Genomic DNA, 23,982 nt, shown 5'->3' with positions numbered 1-23,982 from the left:
CTAGGGGAATCATCCAGCCGACACAGAGTCAGGGCACAGTAATACAAAATACTACGGCTATTCCCTCTTTGTAAGAATGAATGGAAATAGCTCAGAATAAAATAGAAGATTTGGAAAATCGATCCAGGCTGATCATTTTAGAACCCGAGGTTTGCCTGAAAATATTAAAAATCTTTATACAACCGTAAAAGCATTGCTTAAATCGTTACTACCACCATCGTTACTACTATCGCCCTTTTCAGAAGATTTGGGACATACGCTGATTACTTATGTCAAGTCTTGGAATTATGTTTATTTTATGCTTTCTTTTTATCTTTAGTTTAATACAATTTCATATAGCTATGTTAGGTGGAAGACTGGAGGGGGTAAACATGGCCTCCCCTTGAGTGGTGGTATGCCATTTTTGCAGATCCCACTCACAGTTTGGTCAGACTTCCTGACCTTTTTATGTTTTGTTTTTTGCCAAACGCATTTCAATATGGTTTGTTATACTTTGAGGCTCTTTTTTTCCCCTCCCGTGTCTACCCCCTCCCCCATATGTGTTTGCTTGTTGCCCCTCTTGGACTGCCCGCTTATGGACTGGTCAAAGTGTGTTTATAGGATAGATATAGGAATTATGCAGATGGGCCTAATATGCATATCTTTTGTTGTGCTTCCCAGGTCAGTCTCATTTACACTGGATTCTGAACATAAAGACCAGTATGGCTGTTATGGTATGGTCAGTTTTGGGGGGGTTCATTGTCTCCATAGTGTACTATATGCTCCCACAATGGAACAATATGAATTCGTTCAATAAATGTTTGATAAACTATCCCCCTTTATAGGGGGGGCTTTGGTCTTGATGGGAGATTCTAATTTGACAAAATATAAGACAAGACATCAAAACCTACCATTTCTAAAAAGTTTTCATAAAAAAAGTTGTCATTTGTATTTGAAAACTTCAAACCTAAACAAAGCTAAACTACTTATGATAAACATGCAATAAACAGCGTAAATCATCAGATTCCAAGGTTTAACAATTATTCAAACAACCACATCAAGTAAATAAGTAGGTAAAGTTCCAGACACGTTTCCTTGTTTAGGCTTCTTCAGGGGACATCGCAGAGACTTATATGTTGTGATTTTTGCAAACAGAGGCAGTAAGCACTTTTGATATTTCAAAAATAGTGCAAAAGCCACTCCAGAACAACAAAGTATAGCAATTACCTACTATTTAAAAAAAATTTCCTGAGCACAACCCAATATTACATTACTTTCTGTATTTAAAATAAAGATAACAAAATCTTCGCCTAAATAACATAACATTTCATAACCAAACACTAAAGACAGGAAGACAAGACAAAGGAAAGGAAGGGGATCCACATTGTTGAAAACAGGTAAGTTTCTACCCATTTTACTTTTTAACTGCTTGATATATGAGAGCAATAGATCTTTCAGGGGTCCCATATCAAGTCAAACTTGGACATAGTATATTTTAAGATGTGAGTCATTTTATCGTTAACCATAATCCAATCCATTTTAGAAAACAAAGGGCTAATTGATATGGTAAGTGATTTCCAGGATTTCGCTAAAGTAATTCTAGCCGCCAACAGCATCAGTTTCAACAATTTCACAGAGGATTTGGGGGCCTTCAGGTCACATTTGCTAAACAATGCAGTAACTGGAGAACAGGTTACTTCCTATTTCCAGTACACATGGGCAATTGGGCATGACCACCACATGTTAAACATTGTACCTCTGGCATTACGTCCTGTAAAACACCATGGGGAAACTGAAAGATGGCGCTTGGCAAGCCACTCCGGCACCAAGTACCATCTTAATAATACCCTGTAGTTTGCTTCGACCATGGAGGAATCAAGAGGAATCCTTGAGAGTAAATAAGATATGTCTCTTCCCTCGGAAGCATGAGCCCCAGGTCGTCTTCCCAGGAACACATGTATTTTAATTTATTTTGAGAAGACATCAGTATATCATATACAATCGATATTTGACCCTTTGTGTCAGCTAATGATCTACACGATCTTTCAAAGGTAGTATAGCACAATGGAAAAGAGGTCAAACAGATTTTAGAAAAAAAACAAAAGACCGGGTTTGCCTGTAATAAAAGTATTCCTGGAAAGGGAGTTCCTTTTCACTCATGAGATATTCAAAACTTAACACATTGCGTGTACCTAGAAAATCATGAACCCTAAAAAATCCTTTGTCAATCCACCATTCAAATCTACTCACATTGTTTCCTGGGGGAAATTTTTTTTCCGGGTTATGCCAAAGAGGTGTGAGAGGGACATGAGCCGAACATAGGTCTGGGCTAGTCTTCGGCAGGGCATTTCCATATTGCCTAAGTATCAAGGATGTTTTATTGGCTCGCATCACCGCAGTGTCTTCTATATCTACCCACTGAGGTTTTGTCCCATGTAATGTAGATAATGAAAATTCAGAAATTTGAGATGCCACACAATAATGGAAAAAAGAAGGAACCCCCTGGGAGTGTGGGATCAGCAGTTTTTCTCTGATTCCTACTTCATTTACCACCCTAGATAAAATTCATAACCTTCCCCTGAAGAGAAGCAAAAACTGACGAAGGGACCCTAATTGGAACAGTACGAAACAGGTATAATATCCTAGGTAGGATATTCATCTTGATTGCCGCTATGCGGCCCAAAAAGGAAGGGGGAGCAAGATCCAATTATTCAAATCTGAGTAAATGTTTTTTAGTAATGGACTATAGTTGGCCTGGAACAGGGACTGACATAATGGGGTTAAATGAATCCCTAAATATTGAAGCGAATTAACCTCCCAGCATAAATCAAAATTCTTTTTGTTGTAATTTGGATTTCAGAAATATTTATGTTAAGGTACTGAGATTTGGACCGGTTTACATATAGGCCCAAGATCACTGCAAATATATCCAAAATCTTAAACAGATTAAGTAGTGTGACAAAAGGGGCAGAAATATACATCAAAACATCATCGGCAAATAAAGCACATTTATGTTCCCTCATACCACACTTTATTCCCTGTACATCTCAATTTTCCCTAATTGCTATGGCCAGAGGTTCTATTGCAAGGGCAAATAAGAGAGGGGATAATGGACACCCCTGTCTATATAAATATTGGAAGAAAGAAACCCCCCCCCCCCCCAATGAGAAATTTGCTAGTGGTTTATCATATAATGATCTCAAGATGTTTAAGAAATAATTACCAAGGCCCATCATGGAAAAAACTTTAAAAATTTATAGAACTAGGTGACGATGTCAAATCTATGGCCAAACCATTGCCACCATCCCAGTTGTCATTTACCAGTGAGATCAAATCTATAGTATGCCTTGTCTGATCAGGTGCTTGTCTAAAAAGCATAAAACCTACTTGATCTGGGTGGATGGACCCCAAAAAGGAGCTCAAACTGTTCTTTAAGATTTTAGTCATCAATTTTAAATCACAGTTGATCAAAGAAACAGGCCTATAATTAGCCACATCAGTGGCATCTTTACCTGATTTTGGGATCACGCTTATAAAAGCGTGGTTGGCTTCCAATGGGAGGGGGTTACCCTCTTGTAAAGAGTTGTAACATGATATCAAACGAGGGGTCAATTGTGAAGTAAATGTTTTATAATAAACATACGATAATCCATCTGGGCCAGGGGTGCTACTAGGCTTTAGGCCTTTGAGGGCTTTAAGAACTTCCTCACCCCCAATGATAAACCTCTAGCATTATATGATAAACCAGGAGCTGTATATGTTCGAGCCTAAGTTTATGTATATGAAGTGTTTTAAGAAAGAGTCCATTACTTCCTAAGTAGCATTATGTCGGTTACCATAAAGAGAGGAGTAAAACTTTTCAAAAGTAGCCAAAATGTTTTTCTGGATTTTGAGCTATTCTACCGTTTCTCATTTTTAGGTCTTGGATTCATCTTATTAACTAGTAACCTCCCAGGCTTTTCACCCCACGTAAAAAATTTGTGAGCCGCCCACCTAAGAGATTTCTGCTTTAGTCATAGGTATCAAATTTAGCTCAGTATGCATACTTTCAATTTGAGGTCTGAGATTGCATACTGGGTCAGAATAGCTAGCTTTCTTTTGATGTGCTCCTATCTTAATAAGCTCCCCTCCTATATAGGCCTCGTGGGCCTCCCAGTTGTTGGCTCGAGAGGTGTCCTTGGGTAAATAGGTTAAAAAGTAACTCTGGTTCAACTTCTCTAACTCTGTTTATATCACCGGGTCCTGTAGTAGACCGTCATTGAGGCTCCATCCGTCATTGAGGCTCCATCTAAAATTGGATTGAATGCCCTGGACACCCCTCAAACTGGGTCATGATTTAACCAAGAAAGCATGAGAATTCGCACTTGGATCACCAAAGGAATCAACCAAGTTTGAAGAAAAATTTGATCAATACGTGAGTATTGATTATGTGCAACAGAAAAGTATGTATAGTTTCTCTCCAATGGATTAAATTTTCACCAGGTATCTATTATTATTATTATTATTATTATTATTATTAATAAACAGGATTTATATAGCGCCAACATATTACGCAGCGCTGTACATTAAATAGGGATTGCAAGACAAGGACCACAAACCACACAAAAAAACACACAAGTAGCATAAATTTATGAATATAAAGATTCTGGGAAATCAAGCTAACACCCCCCCCCCCCCCCCAGCCCCAAAAAGGAGACCAAGCGGGGGTGGCCAGCCCAATAACTCCAAGCTCTCAGGACATATGCTTGTCCCAAAAACATGGATTGAAGCCAAAGGGGGCCAAGTTATAGCTCTAACCCCTCTAGTTTCTTTCCACGAACAAAGGGCATTTTTAGAAAGCAATATACTACAATATTAAATGAAACCAAAAATTCACTAGTAGATAAGAAATATCTTCTTACTACTGTCATTTCAAGCAATTTTAGTTTGCAGACGTGGGGTCTGAGCACGGGATCCCCATTCGTTTGTCTTCCCTGCTGTTTTTTCCAACCATGCTAGTGGAGCCAGTATTGAAGTATTCCTCCAACAATAGTACTGCTGCAGCTGCCGAGACCTTTGGCATGGGGCCGGAAACAGAGCTAGCGGGGAGACGAGCCATCTAGCTGCCTGCAGTGATAGACGCCGGTGCATGCGCCTCCTCTAGACCCTTGCTTCAAGCTGCTCTGTCTAGGCCGTGGAGGTGGAGCCAGTAAGCACTTTTGACTCTGAAACCGTGATATTATAAGTAAAGTGAGATCCTGGCAGTAGAACTGCAGTCAGCTGTCAAAGGGGAGCTCCTTTGGCAGCTGACTGTGGTTCTCCTGCCAGGATCTTTGTATCAAATTAAAATAAGAGCAAATCCACAAACCATTAGCAGCCTACCAATTTTACAGAGGTATATCCTTCCAATTCCACACTTTCTATCACACTTACCTCTTCCGCGCTAAAGTGCAGGCATCTCTCTCCTGTGCATGTGAGCAGTACTGACTCTGGGCGTGCCTCTGCTACCTAGCTTTATAAGTTTTGTCGAACGCACTGTCCAATCAGAAAATAGCCTCTTAATCATCCCTGGCCATTTAGCTAGCTCAGACACAGTCCTCAAGTGTTCGTGCAATGTGTCTTCACTAGTGCTGAGCCCCCAACTTTGCTAGCAAGTTCCCGTACACATGTTGAATAATTCAGTGTTTCATCTGTCAAGATCCCGTTAACCCCTTGTTGCCAAGTCTCTTGTTTCGAGTCAATTCCCTTGTGCTGTTCCAGTGTTCCTCTCTGTCTGTGGTTGTTCCTGTGTCACCTGTGCCTCCTGTAGCTTCCAGTTTCACTGGTGTCTATTTCCTGGATCCCTGGTATTTGCCCCTGGCTTGTGACCTGACATCTCTTGCTTGCTACCTTTCCTTATATTATCATTGCTTCAAAATCAAAAGTGCTTACTGCTACTGTTTGCAAACATCACAATATATATACATAAGTCTTTGCGGTGTCCCCTGAAAAAGGGTAAATGGCGAAATGCGCCAGGTCTATAAGTACTTATTTACTTGATGTGGTTGATCAAATGTAAAACCTTGGAATATGACCATTCACACTGTTTATTGCATGCTTATTAGTTCAGCTTTGTTTAGTTTTGAAATTTTCAAATATAAATTACTACTTTTTACACAATTGTTGCCTGTAAAGAGCCATACTTTTTGTTTCCTTTTTCTCTTACCTATATTTACTTATCTGATACCATGCTTGGCAACACTTTTTTTTACCTTGATATATAATATGTTGGGCACTGAACCTTAACAGAAATACCATATTTTATTAGGTACTAAACTTAAGAAACAAGCTTCTCTCCTTATGGAACAAAAACAGAACAGAAGATGCTTCAGTTACAACAACAACAAAAATTATGCCTTCAAGTAGACCCTAAGAGGACAAATTAAAGCACTTAGAACGAAACTAAACTTTTGACTCACAGCTAAAGCGGAAAAGTCACTGAGATGGGCTGGACATAAATGTTTTACCTGGAGGGATAAACCAGGAGCCTTATTAGCCCATAAACCTAACCCCAGGGAACACACATCCTCCCTTCCTAAGTTCGAATTGGGTGATGGGAGGTTGTCACAAAATTTAAAATCAGTTTTAGAGGCATTCCATGATTTTTATAAAAAAACTATATGAAGTGCTGTCATCTATGTTGGAAGCCAAAAAAAAAAATTCCTTTTTTCCCCAGACAGCTTGATACCCAGACTGTGCAAATCCCACGCCTAACTTCTCGCTGAAGAGTTTACAGCTGAAGAGACGCTGAAAGTTTATAAAAAACCTCAAAACCAATAGTGCACCAGGGCCAGATAGTTTACCCAATATCTATTATAAGACATTTGAGGAAATACTAGCTCCTCAACGGGTTACTTTTAACTATCTACATAAGGACAATGAGGTACCTAAAGAAGACAAAGCATTAATAAGTGTAATCCCTAAGCCAGATAAAGATCATGCCGAAATCTCAAACTATGGACCTATTTCCCTGATCGTATGCGACCTGAAAATTATGACGAAAATGTTATGCTTGCGCCTGGGCTCCTTTTTAGATGATTACATCCATCGTGATCAGGTAGGCCTTTTTCACCACCATCAAGCTCCTGATCAAACCAGGAGAACAATTGATTTGATTTCAGTTGCCATCCTGAACTGCCTTCTCACTAAGCCATCTCTTTGACTGATTCTTCCTATCCCACACCTGGAACTCATCAAGCTTAAAAGCCTCACTACAAGCTTTACTATAGCTACCACTCACATGGACTTCAGTTTCCCACATTGTTTAATGTACTCCTGTGATTCACAATTATCTGCTACAATGTATCATGCTCTGTATATGCATCATATACTCTGCTGGCTCTATTCCCTCTCTTTCTCCCTAGTCTTTTAACTCACCTGTCTCTTTTAACACCTGTCTCCCTGCTCGTTCACTCTCCTGCTTTCTCTATCTGTGCTCCTGCACCTTTTTTTCTCTACAGCTACGTGCTAGTGACATCTCACCCAACCCTGCCCCCCCCTTCCCACAGCCTCTCTCTTACCTACCTTTTCAGCAATATTCACCCTCCTCCTAACCTCATTCCCATTCACACACATTCAGCAGTCAATTGAATGCCAGATCTGTTGGCAATATATTACTCGCTTTCTGCAACCTTCTCCTTTCTAAATCTCTAAACTTCCTGGCTCTCACTGAAGCTTGGCTTTCCTCCTCAGACAATACCGCTGCTGCTGCACTCTCCTATAGAGGCCTGCATTTCACTCCCATTCTTTCACCTAACTGTACATACAGAGTCCTTCCTACCCCGCCCTCTCTCATTTTCACCTCTTTTGAAGTCTGTCTTTTCCACTCCCTACCCCTCATTGTTGCTTTTTCCTACTGCCCCCTAGCCCTACTCAATAACATTAGGAGATATCCATAATCTTAATCACATCCTATTCTCAAACTGCCTTACATCCCTAACCCCCACTTTCTCTAAAATCACATCTCTAGATGAGGTTCAACCACACTCTTTCTTTGGCTCTGGATAAAATTGCCCCTGCCACATTCTGCTACCTCCAGTCCTGCTTACCCCTGACCCTGGCACAACAATCACACCAAACATCTACAAAAGATGTTTGGTGTGATTATTCCTTAGCTGTCATTTCCTCTCAAGCTTCCAACCCATTCAGCCTCTTATCAACAATTGACTCCCTCCTAAACCTCACACCTGCTCCCCCCACAACTACCTTCCCTGCCTAAGACATAGCTACCTACTACTTTAGAGACAAAATTGACAAAATCAGAATAAGTCACTGCTTACCATGCAACTCCAACCATATCCACCCTTTCCACCTGTAAATCATCACTAACCTCCCTCAGCCCTGTTACCCTGGACAAAGTCTGCTCTCTTCTCTCATCATCTCCATTTACTACCTGTTTACTTGACCGGATTCTCTCTGATCTACTCATTCCTGTGCCCATTCCTCCACCCTTGCCCCCGCTCTAACCAAACTTTCCAACCCCTCCCTTTCTTTTGGTATCTCCCTCTCCACTTTCAAACATGCCATTATTCTCCCTATCCTGAAGAAACCCTTCCTACCTTCTAGCTACTATTCGATCATCCTTCTCCCATATGTTTCCAAACTTATTGAGCGCCTTGTCTATAAAAGACTCACGGATCATCTGAACACCAACTCTCTCCTTAACCCCCTCTAGTCTGGCTTTCGAGCTACCCATTCCACCAAAACAGCCCTCACTAAAGTGACCAACGATCTCCACAGAGCTAGGTCACAAGGCAACTTTTCCCTCTTCCTTCTAGATTTTTCCTCTGCTTTTGACACTGTTGATCTCCCCCTTCTAATCCAAATCATGCCCTTTATTGGTATCAGTGACACTGCTCTATCTTGGTGTGCTTCCTCATGTCTGACTGCTCCTTTCAAGTTTCTTTTAATAGTAATTACTCCTGTCCCACTCTCCTGTTGGTGTTCCCCAAGGATCAGTCCTTGGACTGGTTCTCTTTTCTCTGTACACCTCTCTCTGTACACCACCTCTCTTGGCAGTCTTATATCCTCCTTTGGTTTACAGTACCATCTGCATGCTGATGACACTCAAATCTATCTGTCCACCCCTGACATGTCTCCCTCAGTCCTGGATAACGTTTCATGCTACCTGTCAGCCATCTCGTCATGGATGGCTGACAGGTTTCTGAAACTCAACCTGGATAAAACCAAACTCATCATCTTCCCCCCTCAAAGTCCAAATCTCCCCCTGACATATTTCTAACTGTTAACAACACTGGTATTCATCCCTTCTCTCAGGCATGTTGTCTTGGCGTTACCTTCCATTCTGCCCTCTCCTTTACCCCCATATTCAGAACATTTCCAGGTCCTGTCACTTTAACCTACGTAACATCTCCAAAATCTGCCCCCTGGGGACACAGACCACCAAACTCCTTGTACATGCTCCTATATTCTCTCGTACTTTAACATCCTCCTCTCTGTTATTCCACTAACCCCAACTCTCTTGTCTACAATCTATTATGAGTTCTGCTACTAGACTTATACATCCTTCCCAACACTCCTCTTCTGCTGCATCTCTTTGTAGTTCTCTTCATTGGCTTCCATTTACCCTTAGAATCAAATCCAAGCTCCTGTGCTTTGCCTTCAAATCTCTCCACAGTTCTTGTCCCACTTACCTTTCTAACCTGAAAAAAAAAAATACACCCCGGCCACACTCTTCGTTCCTCCAATGACCTACTACTGACTTCTTCACTCATAACCTCATCACACGCACAGCTCCAAGAGCTCTTCTAGAGCTGCCCCAACTCTCTGGAATGGTCTTCCTCGCCCTATTAGGCTTGCTTCTACTGCTCATAATCCCCCTAGCGTTCTAATAATGGCAGTTTTTTGATGCAAAAAGTGATCCTGTTTTTTTTGCATAGAAATTTTTGTTTATATTGTGGGCCTGTATTTCTTAGGAATAACTCCTGGGTTTGATAGTTATATTTATTTATTATAATATATTCATAGGTTATAATTTATTAAATACTTATAAATAATAATTATGAAAAAATAATGAAATAATAGACCAAAACAATGTAATTTATCAAAAAAACTAATTCATTAAAAAATTTGAAAAGGTCAGGGATAATAGTGGGCAAAATGTAAATTAGGGCACTGGGCAATGATGTTAGGTGCACTAAAAGATGTACTTTTGTTTTTATTATATGTTGTGTAGTGTTTTTTACTGTAAAAAGCATTTAAAAGCAGATTACATTGTAATCTGCTTTTAAATTTCCCGCCTGGCCACACCCCCCAAATACATCACAACTTGCATCACCAGGAAGATGTCACATCCTCCGGGTGATGCGAGTGGGGATGTCGTGCCCTGGCTCACCCCGTATCCACCAAAGCTGCTGCTTGCATCTCTGTGGACTTCTGCTCGGACCAGCAGTTAGATGCAAAGCACAATGTTAGATGCAAAGCAGCCGCGTGGCCGGGACCCCAGGTGGTATTTAAAAGCAAATTACTCGGTAATCTGCTTTTAAATTTTCTGCCTGGCCACACCCCCTCATTCATCCCCGATCATTTTGATCGCCGCTGGAGCGTGGGCCGCAGGTGAGTGGGGCTTCTAAACTTACCCCCAGTGTTTTTGCAAGTGGAATCCACCCCGAGTCACACTCGGGATTACAGCTAGGGGGGTTAAAAGAGCACTCAAAACGCATTTTTTCAAACTTGCCTACTCATCTTCTTCATCGTCTTCTAAACCCCTCTCTACTTCCAGCACTACTTATCTCCCCTCCTATTGTGTGTTACTCCCACACCTTCTAGATTTGTAGGCTGTTTGGGTCAACATTCCAAAAGGAGTGGAAAGTGCATTATTTTAATTGGAAGACTCCATTCGGAGACAGTGAGCTAGATTAGTTAGTTACTGTATTTTTCCCCCCGTATAAGGCGCACTTTTTTCCCCAGAAGTGGGGGGGGGGGGAATGAGGGTGCGTCTTATGGTCCAAATACTTCCGGACAGCCAACCTGCCTGCACTTGCAAGGGGGGCCCAGCAGGCTGCTGCAGTTCTATCTAGCCTGGCATCCCCCTGCAGCATGGCCCCTCCGTTCTGCAGCTGGATCGTACACACTTCTAGGGAGAGGTAAGGGAAACGGCTGCAATGTCCTTCCACCCTCTTCAAGAGACCTTGCACTAAAATCATCAGGCAGTCCAGAAAGCACTGCCTTACCCCTCGCTGCTGTTTGCTAGCAGGCCCAGCTGCACGTCTATAGCGATGCTGGGGATGTCTTTCAGTATGAGAAGGCTCTATGTAACAGTGGAGGGTGGGAGGGGGCAGTCTTGAGATGAGCAGTGCTTGGTTTCTTGTGCAGCAAGTCATTCTCCTATGACAGGTGAGCTGTAGCTTTCCTGTCACTTTGTTCTTGTAGTGCAATATCTGTGCAATGTTCTGCCATTCAATATCAGTTCAATGTTCTGGCATTCAATGTCTGTGCAATGTTCTGCCATTCAATGTCTGTGCAAAGTTCTGCCATGTAATGTCTGTGCAATGTTCTGCCATGCAATGTCTCTCTCTCTTTCTCTATATTTTAAAAACTTAATAAATAAAAACTTTGAAAATAAAATTGTCCAAAATGGACACACAACCTCCCAAATCCCTTATTAGAACAGTCGTCCTCTGATTTGCTTAGAAACCTTGTCCAAGGCTTTATGGAACATAATGTAAATTTGTAAAAATAGGTCCCCCTGGGCAACCTCATTATCCTCAGGCTGTCTTGGGAATGTGCTGACATTGTCCCTTAAGGACCTCCAGTCGGGGGACTGCTTCCCAGTTGCAGCACAAGCTAGGACCTTCTGGATATTTTGTGAATATTTTTCAGTTTTAGATCGTTTGTGATTCCCAGTGTGAAACAGTCCGGTACAAGGGTTATTGAATAGCAGGAAGGGAGAAGCCATGGGAAAATTGGATCTAAGCTGCTGGCATTTTTGAGCCCCGGAACCTCTTTTTCCCTTTTATATGAAACGGTTTTACATGGTGCTTTTTCCCCAGAGGGCACCTTTTCTGTAAACATATCTTGGACAATTGTGCAATGGGGAAAAGTTTCCTAGATGCTGCATTCTGCACTCCAGCTTCACTCCACTACTTCTTTCATCTTACATCTGAGGTCACAACAGATCAGAAAACCATACAGCTGGACTACAAAATGATCATATTTCTTAGTATTTTGTTTTTGTATTTGGACAGTTTAGCAGTTTATAGCCTTTTCAGGGCAAAGATATCTTTTTAATTTAGTTAATCTAGCTAAGGGTTACTTGTTTACTTCATCGGCTTATTTAGGAGCTTGTGGTCAACTGTACTTAAAGGGTTTCTTAATGAGACTCCATCTAATTATGGTAGCATGCCTAACATCAGTGAGAGGATGCATTGCCATACTGACTGGCCAGCCTTTACTGTCTGTTTTACCCCTTTATGTGCTCTCTGAAGGCTACAGGTTAAATGTGGTCAGCCTGCGTAACCCTTTTTTTTTGTATTTCCTCTATTCTGAGCTATGTACTTTAATTTGTGTTTTGCTTAGTTACCCATATTAGGATTTCTATCTGTTTTTTTATGGGAGACCATGTCTAGTCATATGGGTTCCTAGAAGAAAACCCCTGAATATAATTCAGTGAATATGATTTCACCTGCATCCTTCAGGACCTCAACATCATTTGATTCTCACCTTAAAAACACCCCCTCATCAACTCGTAGTTTGTGACTGCATACTGAATCAAATGTGTTGAGCGGTACTTGGCCCCATAGTCTTGTGGAAAGAAAAAAGTATTTGCACCCCATGGAATGCGTTGACCTTTTTACCATATTTGAACAGCGAACATCAGATCTTAATGCAAACTGAGCACATAGCTAAAATTGATATCCTTGAATAAATTACACATAAAAATTAATTATTTATTGCCAAAATAAAAAAAAATAAAAAAAACTCTTTGATGCCCATTTCTAACACCTGGTTAGAATTCCAGGACTGAGTGATTTGAATATTTCATGGTAAAATAAGTATCCAAGAACACTTGTAAGATCTGCAGACAACACTTCCATAATTGTAATCTGAAGCACCCTTGTAAAATCCGCTAATTTACTGGTTTAGTCAAAACCTTGATTTGAATATTAGAGAGACTGTTGGGCAATTATGCAAAGTGCTAACAAAAAGTAATTTCTGCAAAATGGACAATTGTTTGCATTGAATGAAGCTCTAATGTTTACATGTTTGCCTGTTGTATTTCAAATTTGTGATGGCTAAACAGCTTACAGCATCATCCAAAACAGCAGGATTTGTGGGTATGCAGTATATAGAGAAATTAAGTGTCCCTTTATAAATAGTGATGGCAAAAGTGGGCTTTTTAGGTAAAATCTGCCATTTAGATTTATTCAAGGGTTCATTAGTTATATAAAAAGTCAATACACAGTTCTTGCTTGGGCAAGAATTTCAGGGGACATTAGGGGGTGATAAAGAATATCTTATCCGTGGGAGCGCCTGATCAGTTTAGACCTGGACGCTGTGTCCCCAGATGGATCGTGCAAGGAGGGTGTAGGGAAGGGAATGGAGCAGAGGGGATGGAATGTGTTACTTGAAATACTGAATAAGGTGGAACTCTATTTGTGAAGAAGAGGATGAAGAATTTTTGAAATGAAATGCTGAATGCAGTGTAGCAGTAGTAAAAAGGGTTTGAAAATACTGGAATCATACTAGTAATAAATACTGGTAATCATACTAGAAAGGAAAGAGTCAGACAATGTATATGAAATTAAGAAAGATGCAATTAGGAAAAATAAGATACATACTTAACAGTAATGCCAGGGGGAGCAATGTATACCTTATATGCAGTGGTTAGTATCTGTTGAAAGTGATCAATGAAAATTCATGCACATGCGCAAATTACACTGACTAGCACTTGCACTAGAAGAGTTGAATAGGAAATATCCTGTGGATGTTGAAACAACCCATTCACATCCTGCTGCAGGCTTTCTGATGTCTCTCAAAGAGTAGTTCAGAGGATTATAATATAAGAAGTTGTCTTTTCTTGGAGCACTATTCAACTGTCCTGTTGTAGCATGATTGCTTATTTTGATGGAAATAATATTAGCAGTTCACTAATGTTTCTTTGATTTAATTTCTTCAGAAAAAAATCTTTAACCTAAAATTTCTTTTTAAGTCACTCAGCACAGTAGCTCCTGTAGAAGACACTGAGGGAGTATGCATCATCAAGCGCCCAAGAATGTCCTCTCCAATTTCTAACCAAATGACAGAGAATAATGCAATCTTTTCTGATGTGAAAGAGCCTAACACACAAAACATTTTTGATCCATCTGACTTTTACTGACTCTATCATCCAAGAACTTTTAACAACAAATTGAGAAATTCTTTCCATAATATCTGAATATGTTGAAGGACTTTTTTACCTTTTTACTGACCACATGTTTAGATATATCCACTGCAAAATGATGGACCTAAGATTATGGACAACAGCAATTCTTAAGGTGCTATCTTTAAAATGCCTGTATTTAACACCTATTTTTGGAAACTTTTGATTAACCATTTAAAAATAGCTTTACAATTCTGCAGAGATCCTTGTTTTTATATGCCTTGCTTTGACATTTTAAAATAACAGGAAAATAGAATATGATAAATTGGATATTTATGGGATGTTTATGTGAAACAGTATTGTTAATGTTAATTATAATTGCCACATTCCTAAAGTAATTTAGAAATAATCTTCTCCCAACTATAGATAGAAAACATTGTCATTTTTGATTCCTGAAAAGAGTTATGAATGCTATCTTGAGGCAGTATGACTGTATGGTAAGCAAAAAAAAATCTAGATTATTGCATGTAATTACTGTAAACATTTTTTCCCTTATTCCTGGGGCACTAGTGGTTCTAAAGTACCTTATTGTGTATTTCAAATGTAATCCTCAGAAGCTGTGCAGCTTAGTGCATGTCCTCATTATCACTGGTTAAAAAAAATCTTTGATGTGATATGATTTATTTTGGGCACTAATCAGCAGTTCCTGTTTTAATTACAAATATGGTGTAATTTCAGGCCTATGTTTTGTTTTGTTTTTTTATTTTGTAATGAATAAAAGTTCTAAACACTGGAACACTTTCAAGCTATTTACATTTTTTTGCTTGTACTTCTGCTGTTTTTCTTGAAATAATGTGGCATGTTCTCATCTGGGTTTCTTTTCCAAGCCAAACTATGTTTTTTGTCAGTTATAATTTCTGTACAATTGATTTGGTTTATCTTCTATGTTTGTGCTGGCTTATTATGTGACTGTCATCCTATTTTAATTGTCTTACTAGATAGACATCAACTTTTTTTAAAAAAAATTTAAGGTTGTATGCATGTGTTTAAGAATATACAGTGCTGTAAAATTTATTTTTTTAATTATTTACCTACAAAGCATATAATTGGGAAAAACCAAATACATATTTGATGTGTACACCATCTGTCTTTAAAAAAAACATCATCAAGTCTCTGATACATGTAAGTATCAAAGGGCCTGATTTATTAAAACTCTCCAAGGCTTGGGAGAATACTATTGTAATAATGAAGCTGGGTGATCCAGCAAAGCTGGAATGGATCTGGTCCAGGATTCAAAATATTTGCTAGCAAATAAAAAATGATTTTAAGAAGTCGATTCCATGTTACCTGGATCAGCTGCTTCATTGATGACAATGGGCCTGATTTATTAAAGTTCTCTATTACGGGAGAGAATATGCTTTCATCAGTGAAGCTTGGTAATCTAGCAAACCTGGAATGAATCTGATCTAGGATTGAAAACATTTGTTAACAAATAGCTAATGACATTTAGAAAATATATTCAAGGTTTGCCGGATTACCCAGCTTCACTAAGGAATGTGTATTCTCTCCAGCCTTGGAGAACTTTAGTAAATCAGGGCCAGTGTATCCTATCCAGCCTTGGAGAGCTTTAATAAATCTGTCCCAAAGTATCGGACATACACACTTTTTTTTATCCGGCAGGTATGTTGATTTAGACATCCAGGAGAACTGGATGTTACAGCTCTTCTGTGGATTTAGACTGTCTCTGTCCCCTGGTTTAATTCCAGACAGACATGGTATTCAGATCAGGGATCTATTGGGGGCCATACCATTTCTTTCAGGACCTCCTGTTTTTTCAGTAGTTTTTTTATGACATGGCTGAATATTTATGGTGTGTGTTTTACATTTCCTAACATTCTTTATCTCCAAAGTGGGATCATACAATAGAATATTAAAATGTCCCTAAAGTGAGTTATTGGCCCTTTTATTGAATTGGGCTAGAACCACTTGTCAGGTTTTTTTGCTATCCAGGGCTCTGTTACAAAGATTTCCCTGACTTGGGGACCACGTTTTATTTAACAGGAAGTAAGGATCAATCTACAAAAAGGTGAAGTAAAACTTTTATCAAAGTGTTTTAATTGACCCCTTTTTCAAAAATATTATTAGTACCAAATCCTTAAATGACATATTGTAAAAGGGGAAACAACTAAAGTTCCATAGGGGATGGAGGTTCCATACAGTTGTGAAGAACAGAATTTTAAAGGTACTCTAAATGAACACCAAATATTTAATTGTTTTATTGTAGCAAATTCTTTAAGCATATACCAGCAACATTGGTCATAAGAGAACTTAGTTTTTTTACTATATAAAACACTACTACCATATATATCTCTCACACATCTGAAAATACATTGAGAGAACTCTATCACTCTCAACACATCTCACAAAGCTAGTCTGCTTTCTCAGAAGTAGCGTGATAGAACAGTAAATAGAATGGTTTGTTGTTTACAGAAAGAATATATATATATATATATATATATGTGTATATGTGTGTGTGTGTGTGTGTGTAAAATATCCCAAATATTTAACTCACCATTTTGACTTAACTGAAACCATGGTGAATGTTCTCTTTTTTAGGCAAACCATTCTATTTACTATTCTACCACATTACTCCTGAGGAAGCAGACTAGCTCTGTGAAATCTCTTTTAAATATAGGCACCACATTGATCTGCACCAGTTTATTGTTACCAAGCCAATTATTAAAAAAATGAAAGAATTAGAATCAAAGAATTAGTAACAATGGCTCTGAAATAAGAGCTCTTTGTCTACATGTCTTATGCATCTAAGCCATCCAGATGCTTTATTCACCTTTATTTTATCTGTTTGTGGACCATATCAGTTTTGAACAGTCGTGGTTTATTTGTGGCTATGACAATACTATCCACATTTTATTACTTAAATGCTACGATTTTGCCTAACGTACAAGAAACTCTAAGGGGTGTATTTATAAATTATTATCCTGTTGATCAAACCTTAAACTCGCCTAATTTTCCTATTGTGACTGCGTGTGACTATTGTGTCACAGTCATTATTAACATAATGACTGTGAGTCATTATGTTAATATTTACTAAAATAAAAAAATTTAGAAGGATTCAAACTGTTTCAGTAAACTTTTAGCCAAATTGTCTGAGTAATTTATAAATATACCCCAAAGTATTTATATGGATGTGCCTTTTCTTGCAAATTTGCTTGTCACCACCACAAATCCAAGTATGCTACTGTATATTCATAGCTACTCAATAACCTAAGCTTTTGCTTACTTCCTCATAAAATGATGAAAGGTTTTTTGATAGCTTTGGTCTTTTAGGAATCCATTTGTTTTTAGAAAAAAAAATTCTACAGAAGGTAAACTTACTTTAGGTTTATTAGGATAGTAGTTTTACAAGATTTTGATGTCTTTTTTTTTAAAGTACAACTTGACTTTCTTGCTTAAACACAATTGCTCTACTGCTGGAAAATATATTAGTAGTCCGTTAACATCCCCTTTTTACCTTTTGAGAGGATATTAAAATATTTATATTAAAAACAAGGTTATATGTTTTTTAATATGTATTTTTTTTTTAAAACCATTCAGCACAGAAGCTTATGAAGGGCATTAATGATGTACAGATCTTTAAGCTAGACCTATTACCAAGATGTTTACTTTACATAAAAGGGTAGACAACCCTGCTATGTAGATGGTGGCGCCCCGTCGCTGTCGGAGGCGTTAGGAAATGTAAGGCGTGGAATTTTGCTGAGGCTTGAAGGTAAATTATTTTTGTGCTTTTGTTATGTTTTCTATATGATTGAGTTATTTTTAAACTAGTTGTACCCCTCTTATCAGTAAACTAGCATTTGCTTCTCCTCTTTTTACCTTGAAACTCTCCCCTTCCTCCCTTCAGCCATATATCTGTTCCATTGACATGAATATCCTGTTCTAAGAAAACCAAGGACATTTGTCATGTCTGCTAGTTGTCTATAGTGACGCGATCATGCCTTTGAACTTGTATATAAGCCTTTGAATTGGTATATAAGCTGTGTGAAAACAATAAAGTTTTGAGTGTTATTTAACTACATGCTTGAGTTGTGTGTGTTAATCACTCTCCCAGCGCTAAAGGCAGAAATCACAGGGTCTAAAAGTGGTCCTGGACTACTTACCGCCTTAACAGGTGGATTCCAGGACAGCGTGGGACCCAATCAAGGACATCTCCAGTGAGATCGAGGGATCTGAGGAATTAAAGTTATCAGTTTAATTTTGCATTAAATGTGCAAGAATGTCTAATCCAACTACTAATTAGATAAAGTAAAATATTTTGTTTTTTTAATAAATATCTTATCACACAACATTTTTTTGAGCTATATGACTTCAAAAATCACTGACCACTGACATCCAGCTACTTTGCACAGCAGAGAAAAACGTTCTACAATAGCAAAGTTAAACTTTATAGGATGTTTTAGCCATTTTACTGCATTTTTATGGAGCGCCTACATATTACGCAGTGCTTGTATAATGTCACTAGCTGTCCTTCAAAGGGTATTACAATCTAATGTCCCTACCTCAGGACATGTCTTTAATACAGTCTAGTAAGTTCAATTTTGGGGGGAGGCCAGGGTACCCAGAGGAAACTCATGTAAACACTGCACCTGCAAACTCCATATGGTGTCCTGGCTGAAATTTGAACCTGGGACCCAGCAAAGGCCAGGATGCTAACCTCTGAGCCACCATGCTGCTTAATAATAATCTTGGTTAATTTTTACGTAGCTTTAAATATCTAGAACAATATCTAAGAATATCTAACATTATATAAGAATATCTAAAAACACTAGAACATTTTAAAAGGATAGTATTATTTAAGGGTTGTTTAATTGGAACAGTATTGTTAATACAAGTAAACAGTACTTTATTGTATATTTAAAAATGTATTCCTGAGGAATTGTGCATCCTTATTCATTATCATGGATTATAAAAAGCTTACATTAATGTTAACCTTATCCTCAATATGATATGATTCATTTTGTTTTATGCCAAACATAGTGTAAATTCATGCTGGGGCCCCATTTCAATATATTTAAAGTTATTTATTTGTAATTTTGTTCAAATACTTTTTTTCTTTGAGCTAAAATTTATTTCCTAGCTATGTCTTTTTCAAAGACAAGTTATGTGGGTTTTCTGTCAGTTTTATTTCTGAAAGTAAATGTTCACTGATTTTATAAATTTTCTTGGTTCACTGTGTGGGGGGAAAAAAATTCTGTTAGACTCATGAAAACAGGCTGTAAAGTGGGGAATCTTTAAAAATTGCAAGGTACAAAAATTATTAATTTGTATACTGCTTATGCACTTTGAAGTATATACAAGTTTTTGTTGTGTCTACCCTTACCTTCTCTGTACGCTTTTCCTTTTTCTTTTTTTTCTATTAATACTTTTACACAACTAGACAGACAGGTTGTTCCAAACATCTAGGAAAACTAGCCACAGTTCATCTGCATATTTATTTTGAATTTTTTTTTCTTTATTTAATTCTGGGCAGACAATGATATTGAGACCAGGGCTTTGTGGGGTTAACACCATCTCCTTGTTCTCTTCACTGTTTTTTTAACTGAATGTTTAAGGGCATTGCCTGCTTCTTTTGGGTCAAAAAATGCTCCTTGCTAATAGTATAACATGATAGTTATGTGTCTGCCTGAACTTTACAGCAATGATTGGACTAATAATTCTAACCTAATTCTTAACTCTTAATTCTTTTGTTTGTATTTTTGTGGGTTTGTATTTTTAAGCCTAGGCTAGTCATAAACCTTCACACCGTTGGTATAGACATTACTTGAGAAGAATTTTAAGAAGCATTTTAGAATTTTAAAAGTAATTCAAAAGTATTTAATATCAATTCTAAAAATCAACAATCAAGTACAACAGTGTCTGCAAGTACAGAGTAGAACAATTATCTTCTTTTATTCATAAAATGGATTACATAGGAAAAGGTACCCTAACTTGTTAGTAGAAATAAATGTGATTTAAGCAGGGAGTACTAAATACATATAGGCCTGTAGCAACCCTTAAACATAACGTAGAGAGCTGAAAGAAGTTTTTTTTGGCTAAAAGTTGTTTTTATTTGTATTATTCAAGCGTCATACATAAACATAATAAACAAAGCATGTTATATATTGTCCAGGACCCATTGTGTCATCATGGGATGTGAGCTTTCAATCTAAATAGAATAAAACTACTTCAGCTGTAAACTGTGTAGCTTGACAAGGTACAACTACTTCAAACATTGATTAACCATGCAACGTCTTGTTACCCGACGGGTTTCACCCTGTGTTCTCCTAAGATGTACTGAATCTGAATGGTCAAAAGAAAATATATATATAACACCGGAGAACAATTTAAAAAAACATTTTTGTTGACCTCAATTTTTAAGCTTATTTACAATAAAATAGGTATGCTGATTCTCAAAGTGGTTAGTTTTTTTCTGTCACGTCAGGTTTTTTTTCTACCACTTATAATAATGCGATTACTGTAGTGTGGATTTGTATAGGCTATTCATTTACACGCAAGACAGTGTGGTCAGAGGTTGTGCACTGCTCTACGTAGTGAATAAGCAAAATCAATTTTTATACTTACACATGTATTTCCTTTCTTTCAGATCATGTCTGGCTCTACTGTTTCTCATCGTGAGTGCCTAAACAACCCTGATTCATTTTGTTATATCTGTGGCAGTTTCACCATTCCCAGTCAAATGGCCAACATCAACACATTTGTACAGCAAGCCTATTTGGCATATTCCAAGGTACACTTGGTGATCAAGATAAGTCTTGGGCCCCTCATAAAGGTGTGAAAACAGTTTGTCGAGGGTTTACGGATGTGGACAAAGGGAACACGTGATAAGATGCCATTTGGTATACCTATGGTTTGGAGATCATTTCAGTGACTGTTACTTTTGTATAAGGAAAACTTAGGGATATAACAAGAAAAATAAATGTAATATAGAGTGTTCTAGTCTACCATCGGCTATACACTCAGTGGCTCATTCAGATGAAATCCCAGTGCCGGTTTTCGTTACACTAGCCCCCCTTGAAGAATATGATTATGGTGATGAACTAGGTGGCAACAATGAAGAAGAGTTTGAAATTGAAAAGGACTCTGAAAAGGACTCTGTTCATAAGGGATATGATCAGCATGAGTTGAGTGATTTGGGACTATCGAAGATGGCTTTAGAAATCCTAGCATCAAGACTGCATGAGAAAAATTTACTTGAAAAAGGAACGAAGGTATCGTACTTTCAAACCAGAGAAATAGCATTTCTGCAGTACTTTTAGAACTGCCATTCAGTTTATCTTTGTGAAGAATATGCATACATAAAGAGAGCCATTAAGTTGTTGCAATATCACCAACACAATTGGGTCATCTGTGTTGACCTTAAAATGGTATGCTTCCTTCTTGGTCAGTTGGTTACCAACTGAAGGAGACTGTTTCAAGTACCTTATTTTGGCATTTCCTAGCCTGTCATTTTAAAAAAAAATAAAAGCCGGTGTGTTTGATGGTCCACAGATTTGGCAGCTCATGAACATTTCATCAGGACAATGTCGAAAAGAATGCTTGGTTATCATTCAAAGCCATTGTCAATGATTTTCTTGGAAACACACAAGCAAATAATTACACAAATTATTGGAGAGCTACAAAATGCTTGGTTGCAATATGAGCATCAGGGTGTATTTTCTGCATAGCCATCTTTCTAACTTCCCAGAAAACCTTGGTGCAGTCAGTGATGAGCAAGGTGAACGATTCCACCAAGGACAGGATCATGGAAGGACAGAATCAGGGTGGATGGGATGTACATTTGATGGCTGACTATTGTTGGAGCATCTGGGGGGATTGTCTTAACACTGAACACTCCAGGAAAAGCTACAAGCAACCATTTTTACCTTAACTGCTTACCCGAATAATTTTCAAATGTTTTACCATAAACAAAATGTCATAGAGTAACAATAAAGCCTTTGTATGAACAAAAGAAATTTAAATTTTTTTAGTACATTCAATTTATTTCATTATTTTTTTAAATAGTACATTCAAGGTATTTCATTATTTTTTCATTGTATGTAAAGTTTGTATGTTTTTTGCCAAAAATGGAGGGTACCCTGTATAGTAAAAACTGGATGTGATAGCAAAAAACTGGGGTATTTTCTGGATTCACCACTTTAAAAATTAGTAAAAAAACAAGAGTAAGATCTAAACTCAACAAAAAAATGCGTTCCCCAGTGTAATAGATTGATAACAACAATGCATAAAATATGTATATACAGTAACAGTAGAGCATTTTCTATATATATATATATATATATATATATACACACACACACACACACACACACACACACACACAGAGTAACAGTAGTAAGTCTAACTCAATTTAACAGATAACCCTCAATTAGCTCATAATAAAATAATATAATGCCACATCCCAATTAACATTGACACTACTAAAAAATTTGTTTTAGGAAATCACCTCGGGACTTTACAGGCATTGTATTAATATTCATTAGATCACATACCACATAATTATATAAAAAATGTGCCTAAAATCATAACAATCAATAATGATACATTTCATATTCAGTTTCAATATTTACTGTACCCCTGAAAAACAGTATACCATATTCACAATACTTATAAGTCAGGAGGAACTGCACATTGGAAAGCGATTTTAAAGGAGTATTTTGAAGGACTTGCATTGCCATGCAAAGCACAGGAAACTTACTGTAAGATACTCTACCAGGTGGCATAGGTGCCCAACGGATTTACATTGCTTCTCTCATGACACTTGTTGCTAAGTGTCTATCCCATCTCATATGGCAGTGATAAATTCAACCTGGTATAAACACAGCCACGTGCCTTATAAAATTGAAAATGCAATCGTGGCGAATCACCAATTTGTGTGACTTTTCAAGCCAACAGGAGCAATAAAGTTTTTTTTTATATAAAATAGAACTTTGCTTTATTGAATACCATTAAAATTCCTCAAATTAAATAAATTACATCAATAAAACTTATTCAAAGCATATTAGATACTCCTTTAGGGCTCACCCTTTGGGTAAGCCCGATTTTCTTTCTACGAGTTTCTCCGACAAAAAATATGCTTCCTCAGGAAAAAAGGAGATCTACAATCGCAAGAGTATATATAATAAATTGTCGATTAACATCATATAGTTATTGTACAAAATGATATACATAACAAAACAATTACCACTTACATATAGGTAATTATGGATATACCCGGTATATGCGGCATCACACAGAATAGTAGGAAGCCAGAAAAGGCAGCAGCAGAAAAAAACACTTCCCAAAAGCAGCAATCAAACAACACCCTTAGTATAACAATATGACAAAGTAACTATAGAATTTCCATTATCATCCAATATCTTTCATCTACTGAAACCTCATCATAGCAATAAGTATACTCATATTTCATACTATATCCCTATTGTATCCTATCATTCTCTCAGAGACCACATCTAACTCTCCTATATACACCAGATATTGGGAATCGGACATAGGAACGGCTATTTTGACTAACAAACTTGCATTGCCATGCAAAGCACAGGAGACTTACGTAAGACCCTCTCCAGGTGGTATAGGTGCCCAACAGATTT

At 37.8% G+C, this 23,982-nt stretch overlaps 1 protein-coding gene across 6 annotated transcripts in view; it reads left to right on the top strand.

The window, feature by feature from the left end:
* KDM4B (lysine demethylase 4B) overlaps positions 1–22,353 on the top strand; it is a 189,640-nt gene extending 167,287 nt beyond the window's left edge. For 3 of the 6 annotated variants that reach the window (XM_072404900.1, XM_072404899.1, XM_072404904.1), the window contains one exon: positions 20,979–22,353. In XM_072404900.1, coding sequence (XP_072261001.1) covers positions 20,979–21,170 — 192 coding nt within the window. In that variant the 3' untranslated portion in view covers positions 21,171–22,353. Of the gene's footprint in view, positions 1–14,167; positions 15,114–20,978 lie in introns of those variants that run through there. The other 3 variants (XM_072404902.1, XM_072404901.1, XR_011919846.1) reach the window with 2 other exon arrangements.
* Positions 22,354–23,982: the final 1,629 nt, after the last annotated feature.

Source organism: Pyxicephalus adspersus, chromosome 3 (genome assembly GCF_032062135.1).
Source record: "Pyxicephalus adspersus chromosome 3, UCB_Pads_2.0, whole genome shotgun sequence".
Taxonomy (NCBI): domain Eukaryota; kingdom Metazoa; phylum Chordata; class Amphibia; order Anura; family Pyxicephalidae; genus Pyxicephalus; species Pyxicephalus adspersus.
Note: the sequence above shows the minus strand (reverse complement) of the source record. Positions and strands in the feature narration are given on the sequence as shown.